The sequence below is a fragment of the Eschscholzia californica genome, unplaced genomic scaffold (genome assembly GCF_041429995.1).
Source record: "Eschscholzia californica isolate CP2 unplaced genomic scaffold, dmEscCali1.0.p SCAF_5, whole genome shotgun sequence".
Lineage (NCBI taxonomy): Eukaryota > Viridiplantae > Streptophyta > Magnoliopsida > Ranunculales > Papaveraceae > Eschscholzia > Eschscholzia californica.
The window spans coordinates 13743859-13764185 of NW_028238472.1; the positions used below are offsets into that span (position 1 = coordinate 13743859).

Consider the following 20327-nt stretch of genomic DNA (forward strand, 5'->3'; position numbering starts at 1 on the left):
GGGAATTTTACGCGTATCTCGTTCTTGATTTGTATATTTAGGTTGCACTAACCATTCTATAAATATTGATCTCTGATGTCCCCTACAGTTAATTCGCTTAGTTCTCCACCCTTGTGTATGTCTTTCTTTTGTGAGATTATAAAAGATGAGTTTTTTATATAGAGGGTCATAATTCGACCTCTTTCAACTTTAGAGAGACAAACGATTTTTTTTTTCCCTATTTTACTAGTTTTCTCTTACTTTTAATATATGTATGGGTGAATCCATATATGCTCTTTGGCTTTTAGGAAAATTTCTTCAGATACATCAGTATCTTCATTCATTGTTTTTTGAAGTTGAAGCTCTCACTCTAAATAATAAGACATACTTGAAAGAGTACCAACAATCGGGTCAACGATTTACCATATTATTTGTCCGCAGAAGAGAAGCTTGGAGGTATTTTTTTCTTGTTTAAGTAGTGATTTCATTCATGTTACGACTTTTTTGTCTATATTTTTTTTAGGTCTTTCCCTCTCTTTTATCATTTACTAATGTAAATTATTTCTTTCTTTCCAAAAGACCATTTATTGTTTTATATGTTTCGTGAATGTAAAACCGTTCCATTAATGAAGTGGTTTGAGAATTTATTTTTTATTTACAATTTTTCATGGTCGGTGCTCTGGGGAAATAAGAAATCTTCCGGAGTACAAATGGAAATTATAAAGTTTGACAAATTTTCTAAAGTGCAAAATTTTAAAAGAAACAAGACGTCTTCTTTTTCTTCTTCTTCCACCAACTCTGACCACAACAACCAACTCTAGCTACAACCACAACCACCATTTTTCTTTTCTTCTTTTTATTCTCTCCTTCCACCACCATCACCTTCATTTGTCCTTTTTCTCTCTACTTCTCTCGCTCGTACCTCTCTCTCCTCAATCCTCTCTCTATCTAATCCGACGAAGGTGATCCTCCCCTTTGCCAGTTTGGGGGACACCGGAGGTTCTAGTTGATTACCAACTTCATGTTTATTACCATCTTTATATTGATTAATTTCGAGTCTTGTTTTGTTTTCCAGGGTTATCTCGTTAAAAATCTAGCAACCAAACTTCTTACTGCGGTAAAAGCCGATCCTGCTCATTATGCAGCTCTGCTATCGCCTTTTAGATCACAATCTAGAGGGAAACCAGAGGCTAAAGACACTAATGTGATACCTAACGGCAGGAAAAGCAATGGTGTTTCAACTTGCAAGAGGTATGCATTTTTTTTATATGGTTCCACTAATATGATACCTAATGGCAGGAAAAACTATGTTGCTTCAAGAGGTATTTTTCTTATATAGTTTGGAAAAAGAGAGAAAGGGAGGAGAAGAAAGAGAGGGAGAGGAAGGAAGTGAGAGAAATAATGGTGGTGATGGTGGGTGGAACAGAAGAAAAAATCGAAAAAAGAAATTAAAGTTGCCCTGGTTTTTTTGTCGGCAATTGTTACTAGAGAAAAAAATGGTGGGAGTTGGGGAACAGAGTCAAAGACAGAAAAAACCAAAACTTTAAACTCAAAATTATTTTCCCGTTACAATTAAAAAAATAAATGGATTAACCAAAGTTGACCAATTTTCTACAAAGTCTTTGCTCTCAGCAAAGTATTTTTATTTACCATAAGCTCTAGCCTTTTTCCCTTGCCATCATTATTTGTTATTTTTGTGTTATATAAGTAATTATTATTATTATTTCCTTAAATCTAGGAGGATAACGTACAAGTCTTTGTATTTCGCGGCGGGTTGTGGATTACAACTTGAATGGACGTGAAATGCTACATATGGGTTTATCCAATCAATAACGTCAGAAGAGATAATTGGATTAATCGTCTCATAACGATATGATTCCGTCTAAACGGGTATTGTTGTAAATGAGGCTGATGACGACGACGATGACAATTGAACAAAGACTTAAATTGTGCCATCAATAGAACAAGGTGCTTAAAGAACCTTTCAAAAAAATCGATGACTCATCATTTAAGAAATGATTGCACTTCGAGGCAAAATGGACGAGGAGCTATCAGACCATGGATTACAACCATGGGTAGGTGATGAAAAATAATCAGGAGCGAAAACAGCGAAGATTCATTGAAAATTTGCGAAAGTGCTTTTCGATGTAAAGCTTAGGGGAGGATAAATTTTGAAACATAATCTGGTTGGTTGGGAAGAAATCTACATAAGTGAAATTCCTGATAAGGAAATTGTATGGCCTCCAGTGGTTGTGGTCATGAAGGCCAAATTTTAAGAATAATATACATTTTAGCTTGTTATCACTTGAATGTTGAAATTCCTGTATACTATCAATGAATTGATAAAGCAAGCCTATCTTAACTGTTTATTATTTAGATTAATTGCTCAATAAGAAAATTGGTGTATTGGTTTTTACCTGATATGTCCGGCCAATATCTCGCCGAATCCCGATCGGGGTATTTGGCCGGTTCAGATCTAGTGATAGAAAGTGTTCGACTTTCTCTCACTAGGTCTAGACTGGCCAAGTATCTGGGCGAGATTTTGATCAGACGTACCATCATTTTTGTTTTACCTTTGCGTTTTACCCCCCTATCTAAGTTAGGGTCATAACAGTTAATTTAAGGTATAAATAATGTAGTTGTGCTTTAGGTCATAGTTTAGTTGCGCTATAGATCTGGTCTTTTAAGAGTTTGAATGGACGGTTATCTAACTGATCACATATTTGATGTATCAATGCCAAATGTAATGACTATCGTTGATCGTAGTCAATTTCCAAAAAAGAATAAGAGAAGTAATTTTAAAATACCGGTCGTTACTGGAACCATGTACTCTACAAAATAGCAAAAATGGAATGCATTGAAATAGAAACCCAGCCGTTCTATTTGACTTATCAACTTTCCATTAGTTAAAAAACTCTTTGAAGTGTGTTGGGACTGGGGAATAATGATTGATCAATACTCATTTAGAAAGTGTCCCCAATCTTCTCTACTGCAGCAACACGACAGAAAATAATGATTTGTTGTTTGTTCTTTTATTTTGAATAAAAGCATTAGTAAGTGAGATAAAAGCCCTTTTTATCAATTGTGTCAATTCTTTGAGATTGAAGATTGAAAAGAAATTTCTTGACAGAATTTGACATACACCCCACTACTATGAATATTAAGACTACACTCCCACTTTTTGAAAATTTTTGATATATACCCCCACAAGGACGAAAACTGTCAATTCAGAGTTAAGTTAGGCGTGTGCGAAACACACGCGCCAACCATGACTATTTTACCCTTTTGTAGTTGTTGAAATATTTTGAGAGATTTTGACATACACCCCCACTATTATATGAATTTTAGGACTACACCCCAATTTTTTGAAAAAACAAAATTCTCCAATTTGCCCTCCAACGATCATCTTTCACCTTTTGTCTTAGAAACTTATTTATCTTAGACAAACTAAAAGATCAAAGCGAAAGAACTGGTTGGGATATCAAACTATAGAAAAGATGGGAGGAACTATTTGGGATATCAAGTGAAAGAACTTATTTATCGTATATGTCAAATTCTCCGTTTCTTATTGCTCCCAGAAAATTGTTCTTTCTTCTCTCTAAAGACGGGAACAACCGAAACCCCTTTCGTGATTGTCTGTTTCTCTCTCTAAAGGCAGGAACATCAGAATCCCCTTTGATGACTTAAAAAATCTGGTTTTCTTGTAAAGAATACCATCAATGGCAGAAGAAGGAAGGTATGTCTGTCATCAGTAAGTTTTTTTTGTTGAGTATTTCGTCAATGGCAGAAGAAGGAAGGTATGTCAATCATCAGTAAGTTAATTCCTAAATTTTTTAGTTGTTCTTATTAGAATTTTCATGAAACCCATTCTAGTACAATCCACCAAACAATTAAAACAACCACCAAAAAATAGTGCATCTACCTCCCATCATTTCTATAGTTTGATATCACAAATAGTTCCTTCGCTATCTTTTAGCTTGTCTAAGATAAATCTATATAATAAAACAGAAGGGAAAACGATGACTGGGACAAACATCCTTATTTAATAAAGCATATTGTCTAGAAGCCCTTCTCAAAATTTAAAATATAGTCCTTCGTAGAAATAAAGTTACCTATTTAAAAAACAATAATCCTTTCCTTCTTAGAAATAAAATAACTAATTTAAGAAAAAAAAAGAAACAAAATAAATTTCAAGGGTTAAAAAGAGAAATTAAAATCTCTCTCTCTCTCAATAAAATAATAACTAATTTAAGAGAAAAGAAACAAAAAAAATAATAACTAATAAAAAAAATTTCTCTCTCAATAAAATATAAAATAAATTTCGTAACATTTGATTGATACAAGTGTCCGTGCCCTTCTCAAAATTTAAAATATAGTCCTTCGTAGAAATAAAGTTACCTATTTAAAAAATAATAATTGTGTCCTTCTTAGAAATAAAATAATTGATTTAAGAAAAAAAAGAAACAAAATAAATTTCAAGGGTTAAAAAAAATTAAAATCTATCTCTCTCTCAATAAGGGAAAACGATAACTGGGACAAACATCTTTTTTAATAAAAGATAATGTCTAGAAGTCCTTCTCAAAATTTAAAATATAGTCCTTCGTAGAAATAAAGTTACATATTTAAAAAATAATAATCGTTTCCTTCTTAGAAATAAAATAACTAATTTAAGAAAAAAAAATTTCAAGAGTTAAAAAAAGAAATTAAAATCTCTCTCTCTTTCTGAATAAAATAATAACTAATTTAAGAGAAAATAAACAAAAAAATAATAACTAATAAAAATATTTAACAAGAATTAAACTTTAAAATAATACAAGAATTAATTTTTGTTGAACTTAGGGTAAGTAACTCGTACACCATTTTTTAGCACTTGTAGTGCTCAATTTTTCTGTAATAACTGGCATAGCAATAGACCGCCCCCTAACAAGTTAACTAATCTTCAAACATTCGTTACAACAGGTTAATGTTGATGAATCTTGAATTCCAACCCTTCAATAGCTAAGTTAAGATATGGTATGTGGATATATTTGCAGTCAGTTGCGGAGGAATTTACCGTAGAAAAGATACAGACTTTTGTTTTCTTGAACGAAGGAAAAGAAGTGGACAGACTTGTGGGTGCAAACAAGGACAAATTGATGGACAAATTGTGGTTGTACTTCATTGCTGCTGCTCGAAGACACGAATGAAGATTGTGAATTACTATGTCAACATGTTTCTTTGGATACTTTGCCTGATCTATGTATGAATTTGGTTAACGACAAAAGACAGTTTTAGAGAGACAAGAGAAGACCAAAGTATCCAAAACATGGATTTGCCTGCTCTATGTTTGACATGTTTCTTTGGACACACTTCCTTTGACTATTTCACCGGATTACCGAAGGTAATTTATCTATATGTAGTCATTTGACAAAGTATCCAAAGAAACACTTTGACTATTTCACGGGATTACCGAAGGTAATTTATTTATATGTAGTCATTTGGAGCTTTTGCAGAATCATAGGACATAACCTACAACTTTACACCAACTTGTTTACGGTGACTTATGACATAGAAATAGTTTTAACTTAGAATTTGATATAAGAAAATATAAAATTTGATGCATGAGCTAGAAAAGCTGGTTTGTCCGCCATAAGTATCTACGTCTTCTCGAAAACAATTCTTTTTATGATACGATAGACCGGAAATTGCGGAAACATGAACATCACTCTCAGATCAGATATAGAAATTGAATGCTTTCAGAAGTTTATTATTTCCTTCAGACATTAGAAACATGTTCTTGTCTGCAGTACTATGCTATCCTGCAATATTTTAGAAATGGAAAGAAAGTTGGAAACTAAAATAAAACTAATAAAGACAAACAAAAACTACAGAATCAACAGTAGCTTTTTACAACTCCGAATGGATAACATCAAACGCCTATAAACTGTCATAATTTTGGACATGTAGTATTGTCGTCAATGTTAATTTTACTTCTGTACGTGTTTCTTTGGACACACCACTGCCTGTTGTATGGTAATTTAATATTGTATCAATCAAATGTTATTGGTCAAATACAACAGTAGTATTGTCGACATACAACAGTAGTATAGTTTGATTATTGGTCAAATACAACAGTAGCTTTTTACAACTCCGAATGGATAACATCAAACGCCTATAAACTGTCATAATTTTGGACATGTAGTATTGTCGTCAATGTTAAATTATCTACTACATATAGATAAACTATTTATCTATAATAATTTAGATAAAATTCATACATAGATCAGGCAAATTAAGTATCCAAAGAAACATGTTGACATAGTAATTCACAATCTTCATTCATGTCTTCGAGCAGCAGCAATGAAGTACAACCACAATTTGTCCATCAATTTGTCCTTGTTTGCACCCACAAGTCTGTCCACTTCTTTTCCTTCTTTCAAGAAAACAAAAGTCGGTATCTTTTCTACGGTAAATTCCTCCGCAACTGACTGCAAATATATCCACATACCATATCTTAACTTAGCTATTGAAGGGTTGGAATTCAAGATTCATCAACATTAACCAATTGTAACGAATGTTTGAAGATTAGTTAACTTGTTACGGGGCGGTCTATTGCTATGCCAGTTATTACAGAAAAATTGAGCACTACAAGTGCTAAAAAATGGTGTACGAGTTACTTACCCTAAGTTCAGCAACGTCGACCTTGAGGAACAAAACATTAGGAAGCTTCTTGGCTATCTCGGCTAGTATTGGAGAAATTACACGACAAGGCCCACACCATGAAGCCGTAAAATCAACGACAACCTGCAAAATCAGTTACTAATTACACCCGAGGCTGAAAATGAAAGGAGAAATCTAAATATATCTACATCTCAAACACATAAGTTTTTCAGCTCAGTAAGTACCGTCTGGAATTCAAAAGATATGATATTATCAATGAGATGGTTCACACAAAACTCATGTTCAAGTCAACACAAATATAATTTCATTTTCAGATCCTCGGGAAAAAAAAAATTCAGCGTTCCTCCCCTAACCTTGAGCTTTCAGTTCAACGACCACATATGGTTGTCAACAACCCTTGGGGAGTGGTTACCAAGTTGGTTTCCACCCTCTAGAGGCCAAGGGTTCGGGACAAAGATACTATATAACCTTTCTTAAAAAAAAATACGTCCGGCTTAAAAGAACATTTCTTTTTAGATCTGATTTTATTAGAGATAAATTCATAGGAAAGCGTATGTTTGCCAAGTAAAGTAAACACAAATATCAATTGGATATCAGATCTTCACAAAAAGAAATATAGCCTTAGACCTATTTATCCAACTACCCAAAAACCATTATTAAGTTTGGCCACGGCTTTCGGCATCCAAAAAAGTCTCAGCGGAAAAAAGATTTTAGTCAATTAGATTTGACCAAAGAGGCAACCTTGTTTTAAGTCCAAAAATCGAGTCATTTGTTTTTTGCCCCTAATCTTCATCTTCTACCTTGCATGGAGGCAACCACCACTAACACTACCACCACTTCCGACCACTAACACTACCACCACCACTTCCGACCACTAACACCACCACTACTCGCGCCCAAAAAAATGTGTCGATGGTGGTGGGTGGTGGTTGAAAGGTGGAAGATAGAGGCGGTGGTGGTGGGAGGTTGTGGTTGAAAGGTGGAAGATGAAGATTAAGGCGCAAAAAAACAACAAACAAGTCAATTTTTTGGACTTAAAACACAATTTCCTCAAATCTAATTAACCAAAATCTTTATTCCTCTAGACTTATGCCCCAAACATGAGCAAGATCACAGACAAATATAAAATCCAACTTCCACTAGAAACCCTAACCTAACCAAACATAAAGATAACTAATAAATCATGAAGAAAAGAAGTAAAAGGACATAACTGCAACAAACAACAAAAATACAGAAAAAAAGAAATTCTAATTGAATTGAAGCCCATTAAACAAAGTAACAAATAGATGAAGAACACAAAACAACCCATAAAAAAAACCTGCAGAATTTAACATCATATGTAGATAGAATCAGACAAAACCCTAAACCCAAAAAATTCAGTTGAAAAAAGAGCTACCCATTTTAAGAAAGACAAACCCGATCCTAAAACTCCTTTAATAAACCAAATCAAAAATAGGAAAAAATGGGGATTAAAGAAGTTATACCAGTTGCTTGGTCTCAATGCCTTTGAGGTGGTGTTCCTTCCACACCTCTTCAGTGTGGCAACCAATTACTTGTCCCTCTTCTGCTGCCATCTTTCCCTCTCTCTAGCTTTATCTGAAAGAAATTGACGATATTATCCAAAACTCTCAACAACAGAGACCTTTTTCTTTGTTAAGATAACAACAGAGAACTTGCAATTTCTAATGATTGGTATGTTGTCTATGGAGTAGTTTTTTTTTATTTTTTGAATTTGTCATCGGGTTAAGGGCCCGACCCGAACAAAGAATACTAAATCAAATAAGAGAACAAATAAATAACTGTCAGAACTAAGAAACTAAAAAAACTCTAACAATCAAGAAAATTAAGCATCTCGCACTCTGATGACACCCCTTTTATCATCCTGCACAATCTTCTCTAACTCAGCTGGTAATGTGTTCACTCTCATTTTTCTGTAGCCTGATATTGGTTTCATCTTCGATAAAAAAATCTGTTGCTTGGTTTATTTCTCTGTTGTCTATTTTATAGTAGTAACCCAACGGGGAGAAGTTTGTATGATTTGAATTACGAAAATGCCACTGCTCGAATCTGTGTTTGTTTCTTTTGGTCTTTTGCTTTTTAGTAACGCTTTTTGGTGACGAAGCGACAACTACTGATACCCTACCGTCTACATCGTGTTTTTTTTAATATTGATTACGACAGTTATTATAGAAAAACATTGATACATCGATAAGATGTGAGAAACACGATAAATCTCGAACTACAACAAACCTCAAGTCTGACGAAATTAAGCAACTTAAAATCCGACGAAATTAAATGGTCTAATATAGTGGTCTTGTAAATTTGGATTTGATACAATAAAATGTGGAAGTATTCTTGCATGATCTGTGAAAATCCCTAGTAGACTAAGTTTATTTGTCTGTTTAACAAAGAAAAAAGTTTATCTTATGTCTATCTCATTAAATTATGGCTCATTTTTTTCATTTTAAAAAGTTATTCTTAGTCAACTAGACGACGATGATAATGATACAATACCACTCTTAATAGTGTTTTTTTTCTTTTTGTTGAGGTAACTTAACCACTCTTAATAGTTTTTTTTTTTTGATGAAATTCCACTCTTAATAGTTGAATATCCCAATCTTCTCATTTCGTGGATTGTCCTAAATGCTACCTTTAAAATAATAACATTTCTAACTAACTTTTAGGATTCCTAAATATTTTTATGCAAAATGATGTTACGTCGGCCAAGAACCCTGGCGGAATTCCGACGTGATGATTGTGTCGGACCGTGATTTAGAGAGAGAAATCAAACAAAATTCTTTCTCTAAATCATGGCCCGACACGTCACCCCACCGGGATTCGTGCCGGGCATTCTATCACGATTGTATTTTTATTAGGGACCTTAGAAATGGTTTTCCTAAATATAATACAAGACTTTTGAATCTTCAGTCTCATACTATTTGATTAAGAAATATATATCGTTTTAGTTGAAGATTAAGAGCTAAGTAATCTCTAATTATCAATTCCATCACTTTATTAGATAAAAAAACCATACGAAATTGAAAAGAATATTTTAGCACGTCGAATGTACCAAATAAATTTTTTTAAAATAACACCCGCCCCCAACTATTACTACCAGACCCACCACTAAAGAGACATTCAGTACCCACTGTCATAAAAAAATTATCCTTGAGAAAGACTTTTATATTTTGATTCAAGAAAAGTCAAGATATTGATGTTAAATGAGCACAAAATTTGAAAGCCATGACTATTGCTATTACTTTTTCTTTCGCATATTTTGTAGACAATTTCAAGAAAAGGTCTATAATCATGTCTCTCCGAGTGAAAAGATATATACATTACCACCCAACCAAAATAAGTTTGACAGATACGGTTGAAGAGTAGTTATTACATTTTGAGAGAGGATTTCACCTTCGCAGCTGAGAGAATGAAACGACAACGGATTCTTTTAAGAGAGGAACTAACTAATCAAAAATTAACTTAGACGGCTCATCTAACAACAAAAAAATAGATTAATAAAAAAATAATACAAAAAAATAATAACTAATAAATCTCTCTCTCTCTTCTTTCTTTAATAATGCCATAAAATTACTTTGGGATATAAGAATTAAACTTTTAGAGGCCCTCTCTCCTCTCTCTTCTTTCTCTCTCTACGATTCCAAGCTATTGATCTTTACAGTAAATCCTAATTTAACAAGTTCGAATTCGTCGGTGTTGGTCTTTATGACATTTCAAGTTGGTCTTTAGGACATTGTTACTTTCAGAAAGAGCTCTATTATGGCAGATGATCCCCTTCTAAATCAAGATGAAGAAGCCGCCTTCCTAGCACAACTTGCTGCTCTCTCTATAGAGGAACTGCAAGTTCAGGTGATCGAAGGAACACCCGAACAGGTGGAGACTTTTGATTATAAACATCATTGTGTTATCAAGGTACTATCCTACAAAACACACTGTCTGGATTTGGTTCAAAAACTGTTAGAACTAAAAGTCGCGGAAGCTATCGAACCTACCCAGAAATTGATCCGATTATGAAGATTAATCGAAAAGCTAAGTCAAAATCAAATATGCGAACAGAATTTAACGAGGTTCGGCTTGGAAGCCTACGTCCTCGGGCGAACAAGAAATCTTTATTGAAGGATAGATGAAGACGACTAACACAACCCGCAAGTTCGTCCCAAGATGGTACCGTATAGAATTTTACCTTCTATACTAGATCTTCGACAACCGAGAAATTAAACACCGCTCAAAACTATGAACAAAAAATTTCTCTCTCACTTGCTCTCTCTCTTTAGCTCTCTCTAAAGAAGAGTTGTTGTTGCTTGTGTTGGTGTTGATGATTGATTGATTAGATTTGGACCCAAGACCCCCTATTTATATTATAATATAAGCCGGTGGGGGAACCAAATTTTGGAAACCAATTCCAATTTAGAAACTGCCACAACCCAAACCGCCATACAAAATTTGGAAACCGCCATCCAAATCCAATTTGGAAACCGCCTCTTACAATTCTCCACCTCGTACACAATTTGATACCCTTCAAATTTTGGACGAACACCAGGATACTCCTTGTAAGATATATCTGCTTCTTGTAACTTCATCCGACTGCACCATATGACCATGGTTGCCTACGTACCCTTTTACAGGATCAAGCCTACCGTAGTTCTACCAACCCTTCACATAAAGATTACCTTGTCGCCATTACGCCCTTTCGGGCAACTTAACATGAGCCGATTTGTAGCAATTCCAGGCAATGCTGAAACTTGCTACATGTCACCACTTTAGTCAACATGTCCGCGGGATTCTCATCTGTGTGTACCTTCATGAGAGAAACATTACCTTCCTCTATGACACCTCGTACAAAGTGATACCTGACATCGATATGCTTAGTACGAGCATGATGGACCTGATTTTTCGCCAAGTGGATCGCACTTTGACTATCACACCATACATCCACGCACTCCTGCTTAATCCCTAGATCATCCAGAAGACCCCACAACCACAATGCTTCCTTCACACCCTCGGTCATAGCCATATACTCGGCCTCCGTAGTAGATAACGCAACTGTAGATTGTAACATCGATCGCCAACTAACTGGAGCACCATGTACCCTAAATACATAACCACTAGTAGATCGTCTTCTATCTAGATCGCCAGCATAATCCGAGTCAACATAACCGCTTACCTGACATGTGTCTCCACCAAAGCACAAACCCGTATCAACGGTACCCTTCAAGTACCTCAAGACCCACTTCACAGCTTCCCAATGTGTCTTCCCCGGATATGCCATAAACCTACTAACCACACTGGCCGCTTGTGAAATATCAGGACGAGTACACACCATAGCGTACATCAAACTGCCAACTGCACTAGCATACGGTACACGATCCATATGATCCTTCTCCACCGTAGTAGTGGGAGATTGTTTTCCCGAGAGCCTGAAGTGTGGTGCCAAAGGTGTTGACACCGCCTTCGCATCCTGCATCCCGAACCGAGAAACTACTCGTTCGATGTAACCTTTCTGACTCAAGTACAGTTTCTTACTTGACCGCTCTCTTTTAATCTCCATTCCCAGTATCTTCTTTGCAGCGCCCATGTCTTTCATCTCAAACTCTTGACTGAGTTGAGATTTCAACTTATCTATCTCCACCATGCTTCTAGAAGCAATAAGCATGTCATCCACATACAAAAGGAGATAAATAAAGTCACCTTCGCGAAGCTTCTTGATGTATACACAACAATCATAGTCACTTCTGCGAAAACCATGCTTTAGCATGAAAAAATCAAATCGTTTGTACCATTGGCGAGGGGATTGTTTCAATCCGTAAAGAGATTTCCTCAAACGACATACTTGATTTTCTTTGCCCTCAACCTTGTATCCCTCAGGTTGAGCCATATAAATTTCTTCTTCCAAATCTCCGTGCAAGAAGGCGGTTTTAACATCGAGTTGTTCCAGCTCAAGATCCCTGTGAGCAACAATACTCAATAGCACCCGAATAGAAGTATGTTTCACGACCGGTGAGAAAATCTCATTGTAGTCGACCCCTTCTTTCTGTGCATAACCCTTGGCCACTAGTCTTGCCTTATACCTTGTACCCTTGATTTCGGAAGAATCCTCTTTCTTCTTGTACACCCATTTACAACCAATAACAGACTTACCTTCGGGCAATGGGACAACCTCCCATGTCTTGTTCTTGTGAAGAGACTCCATCTCTTCTTGCATAGCAACCAACCAACTCTCTCTATCCTCCGCGGTAATAGCTTGTTTGAAGGTGACCGGCTCGTCGTCTTCCACCGAGAGTGCATATTCAACAAGATTTGCCTGCCCATAATGCCTAAGAGGTTTGTCTGACCCTAACCTCTGTACCGGCTTATATAACCGTTTCGGCCTAGTGTGTACCGAAACATCCTACTGTTGTTGTTGTAAAACTTGTGTACCTTCTCCTTGAACCTCCTCATGATCGGGTTCATCAATTTCCTCATCCTGAGTATTATCCTGATGCTCCACCTGATCATGATTCCTAGAAACCCGTTGGTCTTCGGCTTCTACTTCCACTACTTGAGCTTTAGTAGACCCAACATCACCACAACTAGGCACCGTAGCTTTCGCCATAGCTACAATAGATGACTCATCAAACACCACATCTCTACTGATTACAAACTTCTTGTCTTCCGTACACCATAGCCGATAACCCTTGACTCCTGTAGCATATCCTAAGAAAATTGCCTTCTTTGCTCTATTGTCAAGTTTGTTACCTTTAACATGGTAATAGGCCGTACAACCGAAAACCTTAAGTCTCCCGTAATCTGCATGTTCACCTGACCACACCTCGTAAGGTATGCCGCCATCTAAAGAAGAATGTGGAGACCTGTTCACAATATAACAAGCTGTAGCAACAGATTCTGCCCACCATTCTACGCCTAATCCCGAATTGGAGCGCATACATCTAGCCTTCTCAAGTAGTGTACGGTTCAATCTCTCTGCGACTCCATTCTGTTGAGGTGTGTTTACTACTGTCCAGTGCCTCACAATGCCTTCCTGATTACAAAACTCCTTGAATGCCCCATCCGTGTACTCGGTCCCATTATCCGACCTTAACGTCTTCAGCTTTCGACCAGTTTTGTTCTCAACCATTGCTTTCCACACCAGGAATGTGTTGAATACCTCATTCTTATGCTTCAGAAAATAAAGCCAGACAAATCTCGAATGATCATCAACGAATGTAACAAAATACCTGGAACCACCCTTGGAAGGTAACTTTGCCGGTCCCCAGACATCGGTGTGTACGTAGTCTAATACCTCTTTGCTCCTGTGCTTGCTTGTAGAGAACGTCACCCTGTGTGCCTTCCCGAACACACAATGCTCACAAAACTCCATGCAAGGCTTCTTCATGTCCTTCAACAAGCCTTTCCCGCACATCAAAGATAGACCCTTTTCTGACATATGCCCAAGGCGCATATGCCAAAGCCTCGTACTAGCCGTTGGATCCCTTCCACTGATTCCTACTGCTACATCTCCCGTAATTGTTGTCCCCAAAAGTTTGTATAAATTACCGTAACGAGTACCTCTCATTACCACCAAAGAACCCTTAACGACTCTTATGGAGCCATTCTCTATAATTATCTTACAACCGTTCCGCTCCAACACACCAAGGGAAATTAGATTTTTCCGCAAATCGGGTATGTGTCTTACGTCCGTCAATGTTCTCACCACTCCATCGTGCATCTTGATCCGTATTGTTCCGAGTCCCACAGTTTTACATATACTATCATCACCCAGTATAACTGTACCACCATCTATACTCCTATAGGTAGTAAACATCTCCCTATTTGGGCACATATGGTGTGACGCTCCTGAATCAAGCATCCACTTATCGAAGATCTTCTCAGACACCTCCGTCACCGAGAAACATTCGTCCGCCTCTTCTGACACATATCCCGCCTCTTGCATCTCTTGTTTCTCCTTGTAGCCTTCGTTCTTTTGCTTCAACTTTCTCTTTGGACAAGCCGCTTTAAAGTGGCCAAGCTCACCACAACTAAAGCACGTTTTCTTGAAAGAGCCTCTAGATTTGGATCTAGATTTCCCGCCCTTTCCCTTTCCCCTTTCATTACTCCTCCCCCTCGTTACAAACAACCCTTGTGCTTGTTCTTTGTCTACTCCACCCGACGCCATACTGCTAGTAGCAACCTTACGAAGGTCATCCGCTAATAGCGAATTTCTCGTCTCTTCCATGGTTAGACTATCACCAACAAGCATCAAAGTTTGAACAAGGTTCTCATAGGATTTAGGCAATGAAAGTAACAATATGAGGGCTTGGTCCTCATCCTCAACCTTAACATCAATATCCTTCAAATCTGAGATAATCCTGTCAAACCTATTCACATATTCCTGAATAGAAGAACCCTCTTCCATTCTACATGTGAATAATTTGGATTTTAAGTAGACCCGATTCGTTAAAGTTTTCGTCATGAAACTGCTTTCTAGCTTTAACCACACACCCGACGCCGTTGTTTCTTCGTCTACTAGGAACGCCACGTCCCTCTCAAGACACAACATAATGGTAGCCCGTGCTTCGAGATCTAACTCCTCCCAATCCTCATCTGACATATCTCCTGGTTTCTTTCCCGTCAACGTCTTGTGTAATTTCTGCGAGATTAACAGATTCTTCATCTGCATCCGCCAATAAGAAAAATCGTTTTTCCCATTGAACTTCTCTATCTCATATTTCCCTGCTTTGACCGTACCACTTCTCGATCCCATCTTCTCTTCGTTCAATCTCAACAAGGCTCTGGTACCAATTGTTAGAACTAGAAGTCGCGGAAGCTATCGAACCTACCCAGAAATTGATCCGATTATGAAGATTAATCGAAAAGCTAAGTCAAAATCAAATATGCGAACAGAATTTAACGAGGTTCGGCTTGGAAGCCTACGTCCTCGGGCGAACAAGAAATCTTTATTGAAGGATAGATGAAGACGACTAACACAACCCGCAAGTTCGTCCCAAGATGGTACCGTATAGAATTTTACCTTCTATACTAGATCTTCGACAACCGAGAAATTAAACACCGCTCAAAACTATGAACAAAAAATTTCTCTCTCACTTGCTCTCTCTCTTTAGCTCTCTCTAAAGAAGAGTTGTTGTTGCTTGTGTTGGTGTTGATGATTGATTGATTAGATTTGGACCCAAGACCCCCTATTTATATTATAATATAAGCCGGTGGGGGAACCAAATTTTGGAAACCAATTCCAATTTAGAAACTGCCACAACCCAAACCGCCATACAAAATTTGGAAACCGCCATCCAAATCCAATTTGGAAACCGCCTCTTACAAAAACGTTTACTAAATGTTTGGAATCGTCCTTTTCCTTTTGAGATAAGTGATGTATCCACCAACATCTTCCTTATTGATAATTAGAGATGACACTTTCCTTATTGAAAGATGCTACCCAAATAGATCCCCTATGGAACATCAGTTCACAAAAGCTTGGTTTCACGTCCAATTCCATGACATCCCTTATCACATCCTAAATGCCATACAGTCAACTTGCTCGCAAAGGGGTTAGGGAATTACATTCCATTACAACCAAATGAAGTGTACAAAGGCAGTGGTTATGGTAGAGTCAAAGTGGAGATATCTATTTGCAAACCACTTCCAAAATCTGTATTTTTGAAAATCAGTAACGAAACTAAAATGATTTCGCTCAGATTCGAAAAAATTGGAAGATTTTGCCTTTATTGTGGTCTACTGGGACATTCTTTGGACTTTTGTTCTCGCAGGCTCAAATTAATGGAGTTCCTAAATGACAATCTCAGTCAACATCAACATGAGGCAGTATTAAGACAAGCACAACCAAAATATCCAGATTCATCCAAAGTGTTATCCAATTGGGAATTAGCCCGCAGATCCTCAACTCCGATGATTGAGCCTTCAGGCGGAACAAGGGAGGGTGGCGGTCCGGCGACAAACATGGCGGAACCAGCTCTGCAAAATCCAAAAACAGTTACAAATGTAACTAACCCCACGATCTTGGGTGATCCAAGTCACGTTTGTGAGAAGCTTCCCACTGAAAAGAATCAGGAAACCACTTTTACCCCCAATATTGTTGCTAACATTAGCCTGAGGGACCCACCAAACAGGGTAAGAAAATTTAAACCAAATAATTCTGTTGAGAATTCACCCCACTTGCTTTTGGAGGAACCATTTATTTACTTGGGAATCGAACAAATGGGAGAAAAGGCTGAATCAGTCGTGGTAACTTGAAACCACTAGCCAGGGGATCTATTAATTCGGACCCACAAAATCAAAAAGTGATGAAAAACAACAATTCAGAGGTAACAGACGAAAAGGGTCGTGGCGGCTGCTCCCAAAGAGCCGCAAGGACCATGTTAGTCTTGTCTTGGAATTGTCGAGGGTTGCGGAACCCCTCAACAAGCCATACTCTAGTTCAGTTCCTCTGGTCAGTGAAACCCGATGTGTTATTTCTGGCTGAAACTAGATTGCAAGATATAAGTAGAAATCTTACCCTTGACAGACATCATCTTCCAAACAGAGTTACGGTCCCAGCCATAGGCAGAAGTGGGGGTCTAGCTCTGTTTTGGAGTCAAGAAGTATCTATTCAGGTCATTTCTCAAACTCCCAACTTGATTCACTGTGTTGTTCTTAATGATACAGGGGGGCAAAATTGGGATATCCTTTATATTTATGGACCTCCAAGAGCAGTAGACAAACGTCCATTTTGGGAAGAACTTTTTGTTACTTTAACTAATCTGTCCAACCCCTATTGTTGTTTAGGGGACCTCAACATGATTTGTTCTATTGCAGAAAAATTTTGGGGATCGACATCTGTCCCTTTTATGACAGAATTGAATGTTTTCATTAACAATACAGGTTTCATCGACTTGGGCTTTAATGGGCCCGCCTATACATGGACGAATAACCGGTCACAAGCAGCTCTTACCAGAGAACGACTGGATCGGGTGATGGCATCTACTGAATGGGTCCAAATGTTTCCAAATGCAGTCCACGGAACAGTATCGATTAACAACTCCAAATTCGAGGCATTCTTGCTAAAACATGATGATTACAAGGCACAATTAGACCGTCATTGGCATCAAGCTAACCTTGATCTACTCACTCGATTAAAAGAGGTGAAAGATAAATTACATGAATGGGGTAGGCACAGCTTCGGGAACTTAGACTGACGACTCTCTATTCTTAGAACCCGGCTGACTGCAATGCAATCGAAACCGATCATTGACTGGTCAATCCAAGAGGAGTCAATTATTCAGGAGGAGATTATTAAATTGGAAGGAATTCAACGTACACGGTTGGAGCAGCGAACTAGACAAAATTGGGCGTTGAATGGGGACAGGAATACAAAAGCGTTCATGTAGCAGTAACAACTAGACGAAGGAAAAATCATATTCAAAAGCTCACAACTCAAGAAGGTACTATTATCACAAATGAAGTTGACATTGTTGAATCTCTCGTAGCTCACTTTCAGAACCTGCTAACAGCCGAACAGGTAACTGATGAGGCATGAAAATGTCCCATCTGAATCTCTTAACTCGGGCTAGTTAGTCTAATTCGAGCAGTTACTCTGATATATTGAGTGTTTCTTTTGTCCAGGTGTCTTCTACGAAATTGAACGCGGAAAACGGATAAAATCTGGAGAAAGACACGCTTGAGGGCATTATGGTCATTTGGAGGTTAGGGTATGTTGGTCAATTTTGATGCTCGGATGAAAGTACATTCCAAAACAAACTCGTGGGCGAAAACAGAAGACAAATCGGAGTCCGGATGAAAGAATTATAGCTAGTCAAAGTTATGGGTCAAAATTGGTTGACCAACTGAAAGATCTAGAGACATGTGGTGTAGGACAGAAGCGCGACACCATTAAGCGCAGTACTTCTTCAGGGAATGCGGGACACCTTGTTACTGAATATAGAGGATGATCCGGTACAGACGAGCACAATGGCACTCACTCAGTTCGATGATCCCAACTGTTCAAGTATAGATCCGCTTCATCCGACGACCTTGAACGACGCGCACGCGGATCAGCAAACAGGTGAGCGGTCCCTTCATTTTCTTGATGCACCCATCTGCGGCAAATTTTTCCCCCTTTGACAGCACGTCCTTGAATCGGGCATTATTCTCTCCTTCCATTTATTCTCAATTTCAAAAAAATGAAATAAAAACCAACTAAATATATCTCAACAGTAGAGAGATAACGTGAGTAGAGAGAGAGAGGGATTGAATATATCTTTAGAAAGAGAGAATGCTATCAAAAATGGAAGTTTTACAAACCTCGAGATTAAAGAAATTTCTTTCTCTTTTAGTGAGAGAACCGAAGATAGAAAGTGAAGGATTTAGATTTTCTTAGAAAGGAAAGATTGAAGAGAAGTTGAGAGAAATGGAAAGTGGTAGCTGGAGATTTGAGAGGATTTTGAATTAAATTTTCTCTCTTTATATAACTTGAAGAACAGCGATAGGGGAATCATCTCTCCACGGCTAAGAAAGAAGAAAACAGACTTAGAGAGAAAAATAGAGAAGATCATTAGTTGTGAGTGATCTTTTGTTTTACTTTTATTTGTATTAATTCTCTTAGTGAGAAAGAGAGAGATTACAGAAAGAGAAAGAAAGGAAACCGAGAGATTGTAGAGAGAGAGAGAGAGAGAGAGAGATTACAGAGCTCGGTTTTATAAAAAAAAATCTATGTCACTTTGTTTTTCTATTTTCTTTTTGTTTCTGTTTTCTTGGTGAGAGAGAGATAGAATACATAAAGAGAAAGAGATTACAGAGGGTTATAGTCGAAATAGAGAGAGAAACAGAAAGTTAGAGAGAGAAAGAGAGTTGGAGAAGGTGAGAAAAACATTTTCCCACAGCGAATCCATTTATGGGAAGACGAGAAAATCGTTTTCCCTGATGGTGCGTTTGGCAGAATTCTGGGAAAACAGAAGGAAATCACTTCCCTAAGGCCCTGTTTGGTTTGAAAATAGCAGAAAAGTGAAGTTTTCTTACTCTTTTACTTATATAAATTTAAATGTTTATCTCTTCCAGCATGATTAGCTAAATCTTGTCTATCTAGGGTTTAGATAAAGTCCAAAATTAGTTTTACTAATATGATTTATGTGTAAGTTAATCAATTTTTAGAATAAATTCCCTATATTTTAAATTCTTAATTGCTTTTAAACGATGAAATATTCTGGATTTTATACCATTAATGTTATAAAACCCTAGTTAAATGGAAAATTGATTAACAAATACAAACACCTCATACTTAGAATTGATTATATGGATGGATTCGAAAACCCTAGGTTCCCCTTTTCTGAATATCAACTTAAGTGTTATTTAAATTTTAATCGCTATTTTTTTATTATTATTTGAAAAATATTACCAACCAAACCACTTTTTGAAGACAAAATAGTTTTAAGGTTAGAATTTGAGTTTGACTTAGTCTCTGAGGAACGAACCGGTCTTACCGGAATTTACAACTTGACACCCGTGCACTTGCGGGTGTAGACCTATTTAGGAAACTTTTTAGGCCCATCAGTAACCCCTATCCCGACTGATGTATTGTCTAGTTATCATCAATTGGCACCAGAAAGTCTACTAGCCATTTCGAGGACCCCAACGGAGGATGAGATTAAATCTGTTATATTTAAAATGGGGGCTCTCAAAAGCCCAGG

At 37.3% G+C, this 20327-nt stretch overlaps 2 protein-coding genes across 2 annotated transcripts; one reads left to right on the forward strand and one right to left on the reverse strand.

Moving 5' to 3' along the window:
• Positions 1-6043: 6043 nt before the first annotated feature.
• On the reverse strand, positions 6044-8401 carry LOC147537246 (thioredoxin H-type-like). The gene is made up of 3 exons (XM_086643677.1): positions 8124-8401; positions 6640-6762; positions 6044-6446 (listed from the first exon to the last, which is right to left on the reverse strand). The coding sequence occupies exons 1-3, from the start codon at positions 8211-8213 to the stop codon at positions 6294-6296; spliced, it is 366 nt and encodes a 121-aa protein (XP_086499803.1). The 5' UTR covers positions 8214-8401; the 3' UTR covers positions 6044-6293.
• An 8548-nt stretch (positions 8402-16949) lies between these two features.
• On the forward strand, positions 16950-17840 carry LOC147537247 (uncharacterized). Its single transcript, XM_086642749.1, has one exon. It carries the CDS (start codon positions 16950-16952, stop codon positions 17838-17840), a length of 891 nt encoding a protein of 296 aa, XP_086498875.1.
• The last annotated feature ends 2487 nt before the right edge of the window (positions 17841-20327 follow it).

Excerpts from the sequence above, each read along its gene's own strand:
- LOC147537246 (XM_086643677.1), bottom strand. The coding sequence starts at position 8,213 with ATGGCAGCAGAAGAGGGACAAGTAATTGGTTGCCACACTGAAGAGGTG. Across the intron at positions 6,763-8,123 it reads GCATTGAGACCAAGCAACTG|GTTGTCGTTGATTTTACGGC; the intron begins GTATAACTTCTT and ends CTGATTTTGCAG. Across the intron at positions 6,447-6,639 it reads TCGACGTTGCTGAACTTAGG|TCAGTTGCGGAGGAATTTAC; the intron begins GTAAGTAACTCG and ends ATATATTTGCAG.
- LOC147537247 (XM_086642749.1), top strand. The coding sequence starts at position 16,950 with ATGAAAAACAACAATTCAGAGGTAACAGACGAAAAGGGTCGTGGCGGC.